The sequence below is a fragment of the Bos grunniens genome, chromosome 5, assembly GCF_055505025.1.
Source record: "Bos grunniens cultivar Pamir isolate PY7600 chromosome 5, Bosgru_T2T1.0, whole genome shotgun sequence".
NCBI lineage: Eukaryota > Metazoa > Chordata > Mammalia > Artiodactyla > Bovidae > Bos > Bos grunniens.
The window spans coordinates 28,401,547-28,416,454 of NC_141169.1; the positions used below are offsets into that span (position 1 = coordinate 28,401,547).

Consider the following 14,908-nt stretch of genomic DNA (forward strand, 5'->3'; position numbering starts at 1 on the left):
GTGTGCTCTCCCAGTGCTCTCTAGAGCCCCTCCCTTGCCTCACCTTCCCCTCCGGGCCTAATGAAGCCAGGATACCAGGTGCCAGGCAGGGGCTCATCCAGGCCTCAGAAAGCAGCTGCTTTATTGGAAGCTATTCTGATATCTTTGTTCAAACTGTCTTGCAGTTCTTGGGATGAGGGTGGGACCAGGGTTGGGGGTCTCCTTGTGACTATGGGAGGAGGGGGTATGTATCTCCCCACACCCAGGGCTCATTTGCGGGGGCTCCTGCTTATGGCGGATGTGGTCCTCATGGAGTAGGCCTTGAGGGTCCCAGGCCCTCCACCGCTGGAGAATCTCAGGGCGTTGTTGCCCATGGTCCCCCCAAAGGTCAGCAGGCTACCAGAGCCACCCGTGGAACTGACCACAGCTGAGAGAGAAGAGAAGAGGTCTCCATCAGTGTGAGGCCCACTACCTGCGCCCCCAGCCTCCTGCCATAGCTGCCTGTTTCCCTCCCTCTACCCACCACCCTTCCCCCACCAACAGCCAGGGCCCAACCCAGAAGTAGCCTCAGACAGAGGTGAGGGCTGCTCCACACTGCCCCAGCCCCACCCTGCCCTCATGCATGGCTTTGCTGGGCTGTTGAGCCTGTCTGGATGGAATCTCCAGGCACCTGCTGAAAACTGTTTAAGGGAAGGAGGTGCCGGGCCTCCATGAGGCCAGGTCTTCAGGCCAATGTGCCATCTAATAGACCCAGCCTAGTCTGGACAGCACAGGTGATGGGCCGCAGCCAAGGACTTACAGATGTTCACGGCTCCCACTCCATCTCCGGTCAACCTGGGGGCAGAGGAGAGACCTGTGAGGGCTGCTCTATCCTCAGCACTAGAGGAGGCACTCCTGCACCCCTCCATCCAGGCCACAAGCAGGACTCATGTTCATTCCTGTGTCCCCACACATCCAGCCTTCCTGCAGCCTTTCATTTCTGGCTACAACAATCTTGGGAATGTCTCAGAGCTTCCATTTCCTCACTTGTAAATGCAGTCTTAACCTGTCCCAACCTCACAAGGTTGTTTGTGAGGGTTAAACTCATAACTTACCTAAAGCCCTGGGCACACAAGATTCTATAAATGGTAGCTGCTCTTATTGTTTATGTAGATGGCTGCCTCCCTTAACCAGATCATAAAATCCTCAAAGAAGGCTGTGGCTTATTGATTCCTGCATCTCCAGTCACCAGCATGAGGTCTGGCACATGCTATTTACTTAATATGGGTTGAAATAGTTAATGAAGTGTTAAGTGTTGACTGAGTGAATTCAGCTACAGTGGGAACTGCGAGGGGAAGGAGGAGGCAGCGGTGGCTTTAAGCAGCCTGGGGAGCTGAAACAGGTCTTGTACTGGAAATTAAACATCTATCCGAGACAGGTATGTTTGTTCTGTGACTCATAGCCCCATTGTCACCAAGCCCTTGGCCGTGAGGATGAATTTACGCTGCAGGGAGAAGAGAAGGCCTCAATTTAGTGGAGCAAGTGAAGGAAGCCCAGCTGACCTCAGCAGCCCCAAGTACTGGAAGGGGATAGAGCAAAGGGCAGGGGCAAGAGAGGCAGACACTAGGAATCTTCCAGGCCCCTTATCTGTTGACAAAATGAGTCAATCAAGCCATCAAGGTATGAATGAAGACCCCAACTTTACGGACATAGGTTTTTAGTCTTTTGTGAAGAATTTCCTGTAAGACTAACCCAGCCCAGCTTCATCGCAGGCTGCAGGTAAGCATGCAAATATCTCTGGGGACGGGGGAAATTTACCTCCTCACCATGCTCAGTCAACACCCCATGACTTAGCCCTCAATTATGTAGTGAGAAGCAGACTGTTGCCAAGGAAGATGGCTGGACCAGGACTCAGCAGAGCTCAATTGCATACTGGCTCTGTCCCCTCAGTTAATAAAACTAACCAGTTTCCCCTCTGTACACTCGGAAGTCAATAATACCTGTCTTGCTTACCTGATGTGTTCTGAGAATCAAATAAGATGACCTTGTTAACACACAAAAATGCTGTTATCAACTTTCCCACTGAGCTTATACCACAAGGTCTTCCCTCCAGAAAGCCATCAAGGGCAAAGAAGCAAGCATTATCTGTACCCTCCCTGCACTTCCCATCCTCAGCGCCCTTCAGAAGGAGGGATACAGGAAATGCTTGCAGGTGGATGGGTGTCAAGCTGCAAGCCCCACTGAGCCAGCTTGTACGTCCTCACCGGCTCTCCTCGCCCTCCAGCAGCTTGCGGTAGGTGGCGATCTCGATGTCCAGGGCCAGCTTGACGTTCATGAGCTCCTGGTACTCCCGGAGCTGCCGGGTCATGTCCTGCTTGGCCTTCTGCAGGGCGGCCTCCAGATCCTCCTGCTTGGCCCGTGCATCCTTGACAGCCAGTTCCCCACGCTGTTCAGCATCGGCAATGGCGGCTTCCAACTTGGCACGCTGTGGGGAGTAGCGGGGCTCTGAACCGGGGTCGCAGGCCTCATCAGTCACTGCCTTCCTGCCTCCCCATCCTGCGGTGAGCGCCTGGGCAACTTGCTTACTGTGGCTTCACTGGCACCAGCCTCCTTCCCCAAGCACCAGGGAATCCCAAGGGTTTAAAACATGGGCTTTGAGGGACTTCCCAGGTGGTCCAGTGGTTAAGAATCCACCTGCCAGTGCAGAGGACACAGGCTCCCTCCCTGGTCTGGGACGATCCCACACACCAAGGGGCAACTAAGCCAGTGTGCCACAGCTACTGAACCCGTGCGCTCTAGAGCCTGTGCTCTGCAACAAGAGAAGCCACAGCAGTGAGAAGCCTGTCCATCACCACTAGAGAGTAGCCCTCGCTTGTCACAACTAGAGAAAGCTTGCGTGCAGCAACTAAGACCCAGCACAGCCAGTAATTAATTTTTAAAAACATGGGCTTTGATACCCAATGCCTAGCTTTCAGTTCTGCCTCTACCTCTTACAAGCCATGTGATCTTGTATGAATCAACCCTTCTAAGCCAAAAGTCTCCTCTTTTCTAAAATAACAGTAATCACGGTATATAAATATAGATGGGAATAGCTCAAGTAATGAAATGAAATAATATACAAGTCCTTGGCACAGTGTCTAGTATTCAGTAAGCACTTAATAAACGCTATTATGAGTAAATGCGATTATGATTTACAAATGCTCACATACCCGACCCCTAGCTGGAGGATTTCCAAGGCCATGGGATTCTAGTGTAGTACTCAAATTTCAGGCAGATGACCAGGCACCTTTCAGGTACCTTGAAAACAGGAGCCATTTTGCAACAGGCCCAGAACAGGGAGACTTGGAGCACAGAAATGCTTCCTGGAACCCCTAGATTCCAAGTCAACAGCCCCCCAGGTGCAGGTAGGGGTGGTGTGATTCAGAGGGACCTGAACAACAGCTGTCACTTCCTGCCTGGCCTAGTGTTCCCTCTCTTGTGGCCCATCCCCCACTAGAGGAGCCTATATAATGTTTTGTGTGTGTGTGTGTGCGCGCGCTCAGGCGTGTCTGACTTTTTGCAACCCCATGGACTGTAGCCTGCCGGGCTCCTCTGTCCATGGGATTCTCCAGGCAAGAATACTGGAGTGGGTTGCCATTTCCTTCTCCAGGGGATCTTCCCAACCCAGGGATGGAACCTGCATCTCCTACCTTGACAAGTGGACTCTTTACTGTTGCACCACCTAAGAAGCCTGAGCCGCCCCTTATTCATTTCCAAGGGCCACCATCCCATCCCCTAGCCCAGGGCTCCTCCTCCTTCATTTTCACAACCACCTTCTGCCCTCAGATCCTCTCTCCTCAGCGCATGCACTCTGCCTCTCTGCCTGATCCTCCCAGTCCTGCCCTGAAGGCTGGCTGACGCCCTTGCCCCCATCCACCGGTCAGCATCCTCCCCGTCACATTGGTGCCCCCTTGGCAGGGTCATTCCACTGCCTCTGAGCCACAGCTTCCGGGCCTGAGCCTGCCCTGCTGTGTGAGAGGAGAACCGGATATAGGAGAAGCTGTGGGGTTCGGGAAACTGCCTTTCGTTACTCTGTGCCTCCCCTCCTGGCCTGGATGCTGGCTCACTGCACCAGTGACTCATGGCTCCGATTCTGTGCCAGGAGGAAGCCTCCATTCTCGCCCACATGTAAACAGGCCTGCAGGGCTCCAAGAGGAGGACATTTCTGGGTAGATCACCCTCACATCCCATCCCCCAGCTGTCAACCATCAGCTTCTTTCCCTTCCCACTGCAGATGCCTGCTGAAGCTTAGCCTCCTCCCCTACTTCCATGCCTTCATCAGATCTTAGGGGACCCTTTCTCATCAGTGCCGCCCACCCCAGCTTCACAGGATCTCCTCCCATCAGTCTGTCATCTGAGACCTGTGCCCTACTATGCTGGGAAGGGAGGAGCAGTGAACCAGATGGAAGAGGGGCCCAGCTACTACGGCATTTTTAATATCCCAGTGGAGGTGGGGGACAATATTTACTTACACTTAATTAATAAGACTTACCTAGTAAGTCAATGGACTTCCCTAGTGGCTCAGACAGAAAGACTGCCTGCAATGTGGGAGACCCGGGTTTGATTCCTGGGTCAGGAAGATCTGCTGAAGAAGAGAATAGCTACCCAGTCCAGTATAAGACAGAACATTTCAGAGTGTTAAGTGTTTCAGGGATCTTCCCACAGACTGCTAAGAGAGTGGCTAGGTGGCTGAGGAAGCCATCTCTGAGAAGAGGTCTTTTGTCCTCAACAAAAGATGATGAGAAAGGGGCACGATGTGCAGAGCTGGGAGAACCACATTCCAGGTGGAGGGAACACCGAGTGCAAAGGCCCTGAAGCATGAAGATGCTTGGCAAACATCATTTCCAGCAAGCAGCAAGAGCACGGCCAGAGAGGGAGCGGTGGGGAGTGAGGTCAGCGGATGTGGCGGGGTCTCGGGAGTCACAGCAAGTTGGCCCCAGACCCCGTGGCCCCTATCCCAGGTAGACATTGCACCCAGAGCTAGGTGCAAGAAGAGGGCTCAGGACCAATGTGATAATGAATGGTGGTTCTCATCTGGCCAGCAGCCTGAGGCTCCCTCCACGAGCTCTATGCCCTGCTAGGACTCCTGTTCTCCCTTCGGCCAAACCAGCACCTGGTCAAGAACATTTCATCCTGGAGGGTCTGAGAGGCTAGAGCTGCCCCAGCCTCATCCCCAGGGCAGCAGGGGCAGGACTGATGCCCCTGCCTCCTGCTTCTCATCCTGAGCATGGTCCCAGCTGGCTGCCCTTCACCTGCCCCAAGGACAAGCACTGGTGCCCACCTGGTTCTTGACGCTGTCGATCTCGGCCTGCAGCCTCTGGACAGCCCGGTTCATGTCCGCAATCTCATTCCGGGTATTCCGGAGGTCGTCCCCGTGCTTCCCAGCCTGGGCCTGGAGGGTCTCAAACTGGAGGGACCACACAGAAGGGTATGGCAGGGGTGGGCTATGATTACAGGGGGCTCGTCTTCTCCCCACCCAAAGAAGGCCCCAGGTTCTGAGTGACAAGGCCTCCCAGCTTATTGTGCCAGGGAGGGATAGTCTGACTCCCAGCAAACTTTGCCTGATGCCAGAGGCCAGACTCCTGGACAATGGGGTGGGGCGGGGTTCAGCTTCCTCCCAGCCAGGACAGGGAGGACAACAATGGCTCCCTGGACCCGTCCCCACTGATACCAGTCCTCTTCCTGTTTCCATCATGTCCTAACACTGGAGAACCACAGAAGTCTGAGATCCTCACCTGTTAACCCCTTCATCAGCATCATCCATCTCACAGATGAAGAGAATGAGTCCCAGAGAGTGGAAGGGACTGCCTGAGAGTCACACAGCAAGTCCTTACTGACATACCTGTGTTCTCACACGCACCATGGATGACCCCCTATATCTGCAGAGACATCACTCTATGCCACTTTTAAACCCTCAGGCTCCTTCCCTCAGTTACCCCAGCATCCCCCACCCCACCCCAGCCCATTCCCTCAGCTCCTGCCTGTCAGCTGCCCTGCCCTTGCCCAGTGCATATAATGATTAAACCTAATCTGGAGCCCTTGGATCCAGAATCTTGTCTCTGCTCTTCCATTCACTACCTGTGTGGAGCTAGAAAAATCACTTAACCTCTCCATGCCTCAGTTTCCCCACCTGTGAAAAAGGGATAATATTGCCTACCTAACGGGCTGTTCTGTGGGTTATATGAGTCAATACAGGTAAAACACTTGAAATGTTGCCTAGCACTGTGCTTACTCGCCAAATTTCAGCTATAATAATTATTACTCCATGTCCATTTCCTCTGCCTTGCCGCCTACATTGGGCTGGAATCTCTCCCTGGGCAGGGGCTTGGCCTTCTCTTCCTCTTCTTCCCAGGACACTGGAGACCCCCACAGACTTAATCCCTGGTGCCTGTCAGCACAGTGAGACACAGGCCCCAAAGGCTCGAGACAGGGTGAGGAGTAAGGGAAGCCACCACCCAGGACCTTGCCAGGAAGAGAAAATAATGGCTCCAGTGAGCACACACCTTGGTCTGGTAACAGGCCTCAGCCTCCGCCCGGCTGCGGTTGGCGATCTCCTCATACTGGGCCTTGACTTCAGCAATGATGCTGTCCAAGTCCAGGGAGCGGTTGTTGTCCATGGACAGGACCACGGATGTGTCTGAGACCTCAGACTGCAGCTCTTTCAGCTCCTGTAGGGACCAGACAGGGCATCAGGGCTTGGGTGACACATTCCTGTCCCCACGCCCATCCTGGGATCCCTTGCACTAGGGAAAGATAAAAGGAGAAGAGGCCAGAGTGGGAGCGAGTCACCAGGCAGCCAGAGGGCACAACAGACCCAGCACCTACTAAATGGCTCCGCCAGCCCTGGCTCCCGGAGGAGCCCATCAGCTGCTTGTCAAATCTAAGAGTCTGGTGGGATCACAGAGGAAAAGCAGAGTGTGCTGAACGTCGGTGGCTCCTGGCTGTGAGTTGCTGTGCAGGTTGAGCTCTATTATGAAGAGGATCACTAGGGGGTGGGTAAAAAAAGTCATATTCCACCCTAGTATGGATGGAACACTCTGCAGTCTTTAACACTGATGATACAGCCATATTTATGGACAGGGAACTATATCCATGATATACAGTTATGTAAAAAAGGTATGATTCTACTTTATTAAATGTGTATATTTCTGTATCTTTATGTGTGTGTGTATATATATATATATATGTATATATATATATATATACAGAAAGAGCCTGAAAAGGTAGCTATCAAGATGATAAGAGACAGTATAGGAAGCTTGTTTTCAATTTTATGCTTTACTTAATTTTCTAGATTTTTTGCAGTGAGTATGTATTTCATAACAAGAGGAAAATAATTCCATATACATGTATATACATACACACACACATATATAACATGTGATAGACATATAAAGGCCCACAATGAGACTAGGAGGGCCCAAAATCAGCTTCAAGGATCCAGCCCCCAAAATTAACACACGTGGAAATTCTCTCAGAGATGCAAATGGAAGCTGGATGTTCAGGTAAAACCGAGACTGAAGAAGTAAGAAGTAAGAGAAGTAAGAACTGAAGTAAGAAGTAAGAACTGAAGAAGTAAGAAGTAGGAATAAGTAAGCCCTTATTCTTAAGGCCTTCCAAACTCAACTTACTTGTGTAACTAGCCTCTTGTGTAACTATGTCCCAGACCAGCCTGATGATCAGCCATACTATCTTCTGCCTAAGGCCAGAGCCTCACACTAATGGGATGAAGTGCTTTTTAACCCCCTTCAGGGAAAGGATCTGGAAGCTCAGGGCAGGGCAGGAAAGGAGATGGGAGGGGTAGGCAGAGGGAGAGGCTGGGTGGTGGGCGTAAACCCTCAGGCACTCCAATCTCTCCTGACCTGGCTCCCCTGCCAGCCCACCCAGCACACCCATGAACCCTGTCACAGCCCAGATCCCTCAACATCCTCCTGGTTTCTTCCAGCCCCTCTCAACCTCCCTTCCTTACAAATGGTCATCCCATGTCTCTAGAAGGCCAATTTTGACTGACACACCCCCTAACCCCCCTTCCTCACCCTCCTGCTGCACTGCCTCAGCTCTTTCTGAGCTCCTCACCCACCACAGATTCCTGAATCTAGAAAAAGTAAAGAGCAGGGTCATCTCCCCTACATCTCCCCAACACACACCCAGACTGACCCAGAGGTAGAGGGTAGACCAGATGGCCCCCTGGCTAGGACATGTAGAATATGGCATATTTCCCACCCCTGAGGTCTTCACCTGCTCATAGAGGGTCCTGAGGAAGTTGATCTCATCATTCAGGGTATCCACCTTGGCCTCCAACTCCACCTTGTTCATGTAGGCAACATCCACATCCTGGGAGGGGTGGTGGCAAGAAGGGGTAGATAGATAGCGTGTTCTCAGTACTGTAAATATTTGGCAGCCAGTACTGTCCAACCCCAGGACCAAACCCCATTGCCCTACCAAGAAACATACAGCAGCTCCATGCTGCCTGACACATCCACAGCGGAAAGTTCCCTCCAGTGGACCCGCCCAGGCTTTGAGATGGACATTGTCTCCACTCATCCCCAGGACTGGAAGTGCCTTCTCAGCACTGACAGCCCAGAGCATTCTGAAGCCCCAAACCTAGCGCTTCACCAGTTCCTAAAGGCTTGTTTAGACACACCCCCGGCTCTGCCCACTAGAGGCTATGTCACCTTGAACAAATCACTACAACTCCAGGAGCCTCAGCTTCAAATAGGAGAGCATGAAATCATGCAGACTCCAGGATACCACATCCAGAGATGAGAAATCTCCAGCCCAAATGTATAACTGGCAACTTGGGTGATACTGAAGCAGGCAGGCCACAGATAACTCCACAAGTCCAGATAATGTCTGGGCCCCATCCTCTGCTGTGGGTTAGCTCCTGTGGGGAGCGCTCACTTCCACTCATCCCTGAATTTCCAAGGGCCCAGCACTCCAGGGCAGGTTACATTTCTGTGGATGGGCCTGGGACACTGAGTATGTGTACTTTAAATCATAGTCTTAAGTCAAGCCCTTATTCCTAAGGCCTTCCAAACTCAACTTGCACACCTCCAGGTATGGGAAGGCTCACTCTGCCTCAAGGCAGCCCATCCATTCAATATTTCAGGCCTGCCATGTGCCACCCTCATCTGTAACTGAATGTTTTAACTGATAGAACACTTATTTATTGTGGGGTTGAAATTGCCCTCTCTAACCTCCAACTTGTAGTCTTAATTCTAACCTTTCCAAGCCCAGAAACAAGTCTACTGACTTGCCAGACACACACACACACCACACACATGCACACACACATACATGCACACAATATAGCCTTATGAAGGGCCTGGCTTTCAGATCTTTCCTTCTCCAAGCCCATCATTTCCCTCTTATAGACCCAGCCAGACTCTGACCCAGGTTCCTATTGGTTGCTTTGGTGAGAGGCATGTGGTCCCCTGGCCCCTCTGTTTCTACAGTGTCCCCTACCCTCCCTGTCTGCCCCCTCACCTTCTTCAACACCACAAACTCATTCTCAGCAGCTGTGCGACGGTTAATTTCATCTTCATACCTGCAGCAAAGAAGAGAAGCATGGTGTTGGTGCAACTCTGCCTCCATCTCCTCATATCCAAGTGTGAAGGTCTGCCGTGCATCACCTTCACTCCCTCCTTAATGACACAGTAGCTCAGTTGGTAAAGAATCTCCGCAAATGCAGGAGACCCTGGTTCGATTCCTGGGTCAGGAAGATCCAGTGGAGAAGGGACAGACTACCCATTCCCGTATTCTTGGGCTTCCCTGGTGGCTTAGCTGGTAAAGAATCCACCTGCAATGTGGGAGACCTGGGTTCAATCGGGTTGGGAAGATCCCCTGGAGAAGGGAACGGCTACCCACTCCAGTGTTCTGGCCTGGAGAATTCCATGGACTGTATAGTCCATGGGGTGGCAAAGAGTCAGACACGACTGAGCGACTTTCACTTTCACTTATGACGCAAAGTGTCCCTGACTCGTCCATATGGCTATTCCTAGGACTTTGAGTCTTGGCAGGGGGTGGGGGTGGGGGAGCAGGGAACGTATGTGAATTAAAGGACAGAGGCTGCGTATCCTGGGAGTGAGACGGCAGAGAACAGCCATGCTTAGGGACCGCTTCATATGGCCCTGCCCAGTTATGTGCTTCCTGCGCATTCGCTAATTTAATGTCCACAACAATCCTGTTAACAATGGTGCTGTGACTCACAGGAAGAGGAACAGAGGTGCTGAGAGGCAAAGTACTCTGTGCAGTCATCAAGCTGCTAAGTGCAAAGCCCAGACTTGAAGCCTGGTCATCTGACGCTTGAGCTTAACCTGCTTAATCCCATTGGCTGAGGGTGAAGAAGGGGCCTGAAGAGGAGGAACCTTGTGGATTCGGGAAGAAGAACCAGGTCCCAAGTAGGTGGGGAGCCCCCATCCCTACTCTTACAGCTCCCCTCCCATCTTTCTTTCTCTCAAGGAGCCAACCCCTTGCCCGTAGAAGGACACCAGCAAAGCCGGGCACAGAGCAAGAGGGCAGCTGGGCTTGACCCAGTGTTTACTGGAGGATTCAAAATAGGTGTCGGAAACTGAAACTCAGCAGTGCACACAAGCTTCTGGAGAACAACAGGAGCAATGTGGGGCAATTTCAGTGGGGAGCAGGATGCTCAGACAGGCAGGGGCCCTCCAGGAGCCCAGACCCCCAAAGTCCACTCCCCCTACCCCAGCCTCTAGAATAGTTAGAAAAATATCTACAAGGCTGTCTGTCCATTCTTGCTGTGCCACTGGGCCCAGAGGGCACACAGACGAGGGCTCCCTGGGCAGCTGCATCAGGACCCTTCCGCACATTCCCTTCCAGCTCCTCCTTCAGCCTGGCCCAGAGCTCAGCCTGGGGCCCCAGGAAAGTGCTCTGGGGCTTTGGCTGGGGGGGAGCATGTGTGAACACACACAGGGCAGGAGAGGCCTGGACAACAGGGGCTCACAGGCTGTCCCGGGCCTCCCCAGCCCTGCACCTGTCTGGTTCCACCTGCTGTGAGATTAATCCTGTTGACTGTTGCCCTAGGGAAGTTGGGGGAGGGGGGAAGGGACACTCCCTTCTGAGGCCTTTGTTTGTTCTACCTCCAGTCAGAGGAAGTGACCCTGCTCGCTTAGTCATACACCCCTAGGCAGAGCACAGAATTCACTCATTACCCACCCCCCACCCTGTGCCCACAGGGCAGGGATGCCCACTCAGCCTCTGGTTTTGGTTTCTATTCAGTGAGAACAGCGGGCACTTCAAAGGCCTGCCCTCAAAACCAGCCTCCACACTCCCTGCCCCTCCTCATAGCCTCCTTTCCGGTTCCTGCTCTGGCCAGAAGCCCCCATCCCCACCCCCACCCCAGCCTCTGCAACCTCGCCCACCGCTCACAGTGATCATCCTCTCTGCTTCTTTCCTCCTCAAGTTGGCTCCATGTATGTCTCCTCTCGGGAGTCAGGGGACCCAAAGTAAGACCCAGCACTCCCAATGATCTACTCTGCAACCTCAATCAAGTCCCTGCAACTTGCTGGATTCTAATCCTCACAAGAACAAAATGGAGTTGTTCTAGAATAATCTGAGGGTCATACAAGTTCTGACGCATATCTGTCATAGGACACTTCTTGCCCTGCTGTCTCCTGGGCCCTGGTCAGGCTCCCAAAGGGAACAGTGTGGATCAGGAAAGGGTTGAGAGAGTTCTTTGGAAGTAAGTCGGGAGAAAGGACCAGAATGACTTGGAAACAGCCCCTAGAGACAAAGAGAAGCAAGGGGAGGAGAGGCAGGGAACCTGTGAATCAAGACCTTCCTTCCCTTGAGGAAGGTATTGTACTGAGCAGCAGCACCCCCTGACCTCTGACCCCAGAAGGATTATGAGGGGGTGAGCTGACAGGGGCACATTGGCCAGGGCACGAATCCCCACAGGTTGTACTGGGGGACCATACTTATTCTTGAAGTCTTCCACGACATCCTGCATGTTCCGAAGCTCCACCTCCAGGCGACCCCCATCCAGCTGCAGGGCCTCTAGTTGCTTCCGCAGGCCAGCAATCTGGGCCTCAAAGATGCCCGGGAGGCGGTTGCTCTTGGCAGACTTCTGCTCCTGCAGCAGCGCCCACTTGGTCTCCAGCAGCTTGTTCTGCTGCTCCAGAAACCGCACCTAGAAGGAGCAGGAGGAGGGAACTCATGGAGGGCAGACTGTGCCACTCAGCGCAGTTGGGAGGATCTCCAGCCACGTGGCAGAATCGCATTCCCACTGGCTCTTCCCCCAAGCTGGGCCCCTAGTCCTTGGCCCTCTTCTCCAGGAAGCCCACCCTGAACAAGCCTCTCCTCCAGGACTCTCTGTCTCCTGTGTGTGCAGGGCTCAGATGACAGACATGTCCCAGTGCTTACGCTTTAGGGTCTCCTCCTTCCTCTGCTCCCCATCACACCCCAGGTGATGGTCTCCACCACCCTCTCGGAAGGGCTGCTGCTGCTGCTAAATCACTTCAGTTGTGTCCGACTCTGTGCGACCCCATAGATGGCAGCCCACCAGGCTCCCCTGTCCCTGGGATTCTCCAGGCCAGAACACTGGAGTGGGTTGCCATTTCCTTCTCCAATGCATGAAAGTGAAAAGTGAAAGTGAAGTCACTCAGTCGTATCCGACTCTTAGCTACCCCATGGACCTACCAGGACCTACCAGGCTCCTCCATCCATGGGATTTTCCAGGCAAGAGTACTGGAGTGGGGTGCCATTGCCTTCTCCACTTGGAAGGGCTGCCTCCTTCCTGTCTTCATCCTGAGCCTGACTTGGGCCCCCTCGCTTAGGCTGGGACCTTATCTCTTCCTCTCTCAATATCCTCCCTTCCCCTCTTTCCTCTTTGTCCAACAGGGCCTCAGGACAGGATGCTATAATCAAGCCAGTGTAAAAGGAGCCCTAAGAAGCACCAGTATGACTGGTGGTGGGAAGCCAGCCTCCTCAAGACCAGCCATTCAGGCAGCAGAACCCTGGGGCTGCAGCTAAGTTGCAGGGGGAGGAAGCCTGGGCCTGGGGCTTTCTGTGGAGGCTGCCCCAGAACCTGAAGGATGTGTATGGTCTGAAGGGTGAAGGAGAGGAGGAGATGGGGAACAGAGAAGCGGAGAGTTACACAAGGCAGGAGAGGAAAAGCCTGCTCCATGCCCAGGGAGGAGACCCTGGCCCTGCTCCAGGGAACTAGCCCTTAGTTCCTGGGTCCAGCCCCCACAAGTCTGCGCCCCCATCTCCATCCCCCACTCTTTTGGGACCTGAACAACCAAGAAAAACACTTCCTAAATGGCCCTTCCAGGGGGCACTCAGTGCCCCCAATGGGCTCTCTCCAAGGGCAGGAAGAGCCTCACTTCCCACCACCAAATAGAGGGTTGGAAGACCAGGTAGGTGGGGCAGCCAGGGTTGGGAGCCTCCCTCTCTCCAGCCCTTTATTTCCAGCAACTGCTAGATAATAACTGGAGAGGACAGGTGGGAGGGTTCTCAACCTACCCCATCTCCGACTCCACACAGCCCCCTCTCAGAGAAAGGGGCCCAGGGAAAGAAGTCCTGGCCCCAGGCGTTTGGAACTCGAAAACTGAGCTCAAGAACTCCAGCTCACAGGACAGCCCCCGGCACACATTCGGGGAGGGAAAAAGCAGATTGATTTGGGTAGCTTGCCGGAAGAGAGAGGCTGAGGTTGGCAAAACAGCCACAGGATTCATGGGGAGGGTTCAGTCCCCGATATCGGAGGAAAGAGAGTACCAGCCCTCCCAGCGCCTGGCTCACGTTGGCACGGCGGGGCGGCTGCTGGGGCCTGGAGCCTGGCTCCTGGCAGTGAGGGAGCTCACCTTGTCGATGAAGGAGGCGAACTTGTTGTTGAGGGTCTTGATCTGCTCGCGCTCCTCCTGGCGCACCTGCTGGATGGAGGGGTCGATGTCCACCTGCAGCGGGGTCAGCAGACTCTGATTGATGGTGACCGCGCGGATGCCGGTGCCCACGGGGGCCCCGTAGGATGAGCGCGCGGCCACTCGAGGCCGAGAGGCGCCCAAGCCATAGAGACTGCTGCTGCTGCCGAAGCCGCCGGGGCGCACCGAGCTCAGGCGCACCTGGGTGCCGCGGCCCGGGAAGGCGGCGGAGCGCGAGCTGAAGACCTGGGAGCCGAAGTGGAGCGACATGCTGAGCTGGGTCGGGATAGAATGAGCGGCTAGAAACAAGGGGCTGAACTCGCTGACCTCCGGGGAACAGGGCCGCTTTTATCCGCTAGGCGCGAGCGGATCGGCTTACACAGGTAGGGGCGGGGCTGGCCGCGCGCCACCTTTCTCTGCCCGCTGGCCCCTCCCGGGACCGCGCTTCCGCCCTCCGCGCGGTCCACCTGGGGGAGGCTTTCTGTCCCAGCCTGGGCCAGTCCAGACTGGGGAGGAGGGCTGTAGACCCCCAGACCCCTTGATGCAGGCGAATGCAAAAAGCGGTGGAAGACAGCGGGCGCAATCCATCTGAGAGTCAGGGGAGGCTTCCTGGAGGAGGCATGGGGAAGAGGTGAAGAATATCCAGATTTCTGACAGCAGAAAGATCAAGCGATAAAAGATTGAGCTAAGAGGTGAACAAAATGTTCTAGTGCAGGAATCAGCCTCCCCACCCGGGTCCCTTCCCCAGGCTCCTGAAAGCCAGAAAATCATTCCCACCCAAGTTCATCTCCAACTTGAGAGATCAAGCAGCCCAGTTCTTGAGTCAGCTAACCCCAAGGTGAGCCCACCAGTGCTGGTTTCCCTGGCCACAGGCCCCAACACCTCATTTCTATACAGAGACTAGCCCAAGTGGGGCAGGACCCCAGTGCTTGCCCCTCTCCTCCCCACCCAGGAGACATCTGAAACCCAGAGGCCCCTGATAATAGTTACCCTGGGCCTGCCCTTCCCCCCACTCCCAGATCACATTCCTGTCC

The 14,908-nt window shown here is 54.1% G+C and overlaps 1 protein-coding gene across 1 annotated transcript; it reads right to left on the reverse strand.

The window, feature by feature from the left end:
* Window positions 1-79: 79 nt before the first annotated feature.
* LOC147371561 (keratin, type II cytoskeletal 7) lies at window positions 80-14,198 on the reverse strand. Its single transcript, XM_086403847.1, has 9 exons — window positions 13,818-14,198; window positions 11,934-12,145; window positions 9,484-9,544; window positions 8,236-8,331; window positions 6,501-6,665; window positions 5,279-5,404; window positions 2,223-2,443; window positions 779-813; window positions 80-406 (listed from the first exon to the last, which is right to left on the reverse strand). Exons 1-9 carry the CDS (start codon window positions 14,142-14,144, stop codon window positions 249-251), a joined length of 1,401 nt encoding a protein of 466 aa, XP_086259973.1. The 5' UTR covers window positions 14,145-14,198; the 3' UTR covers window positions 80-248.
* Window positions 14,199-14,908: the final 710 nt, after the last annotated feature.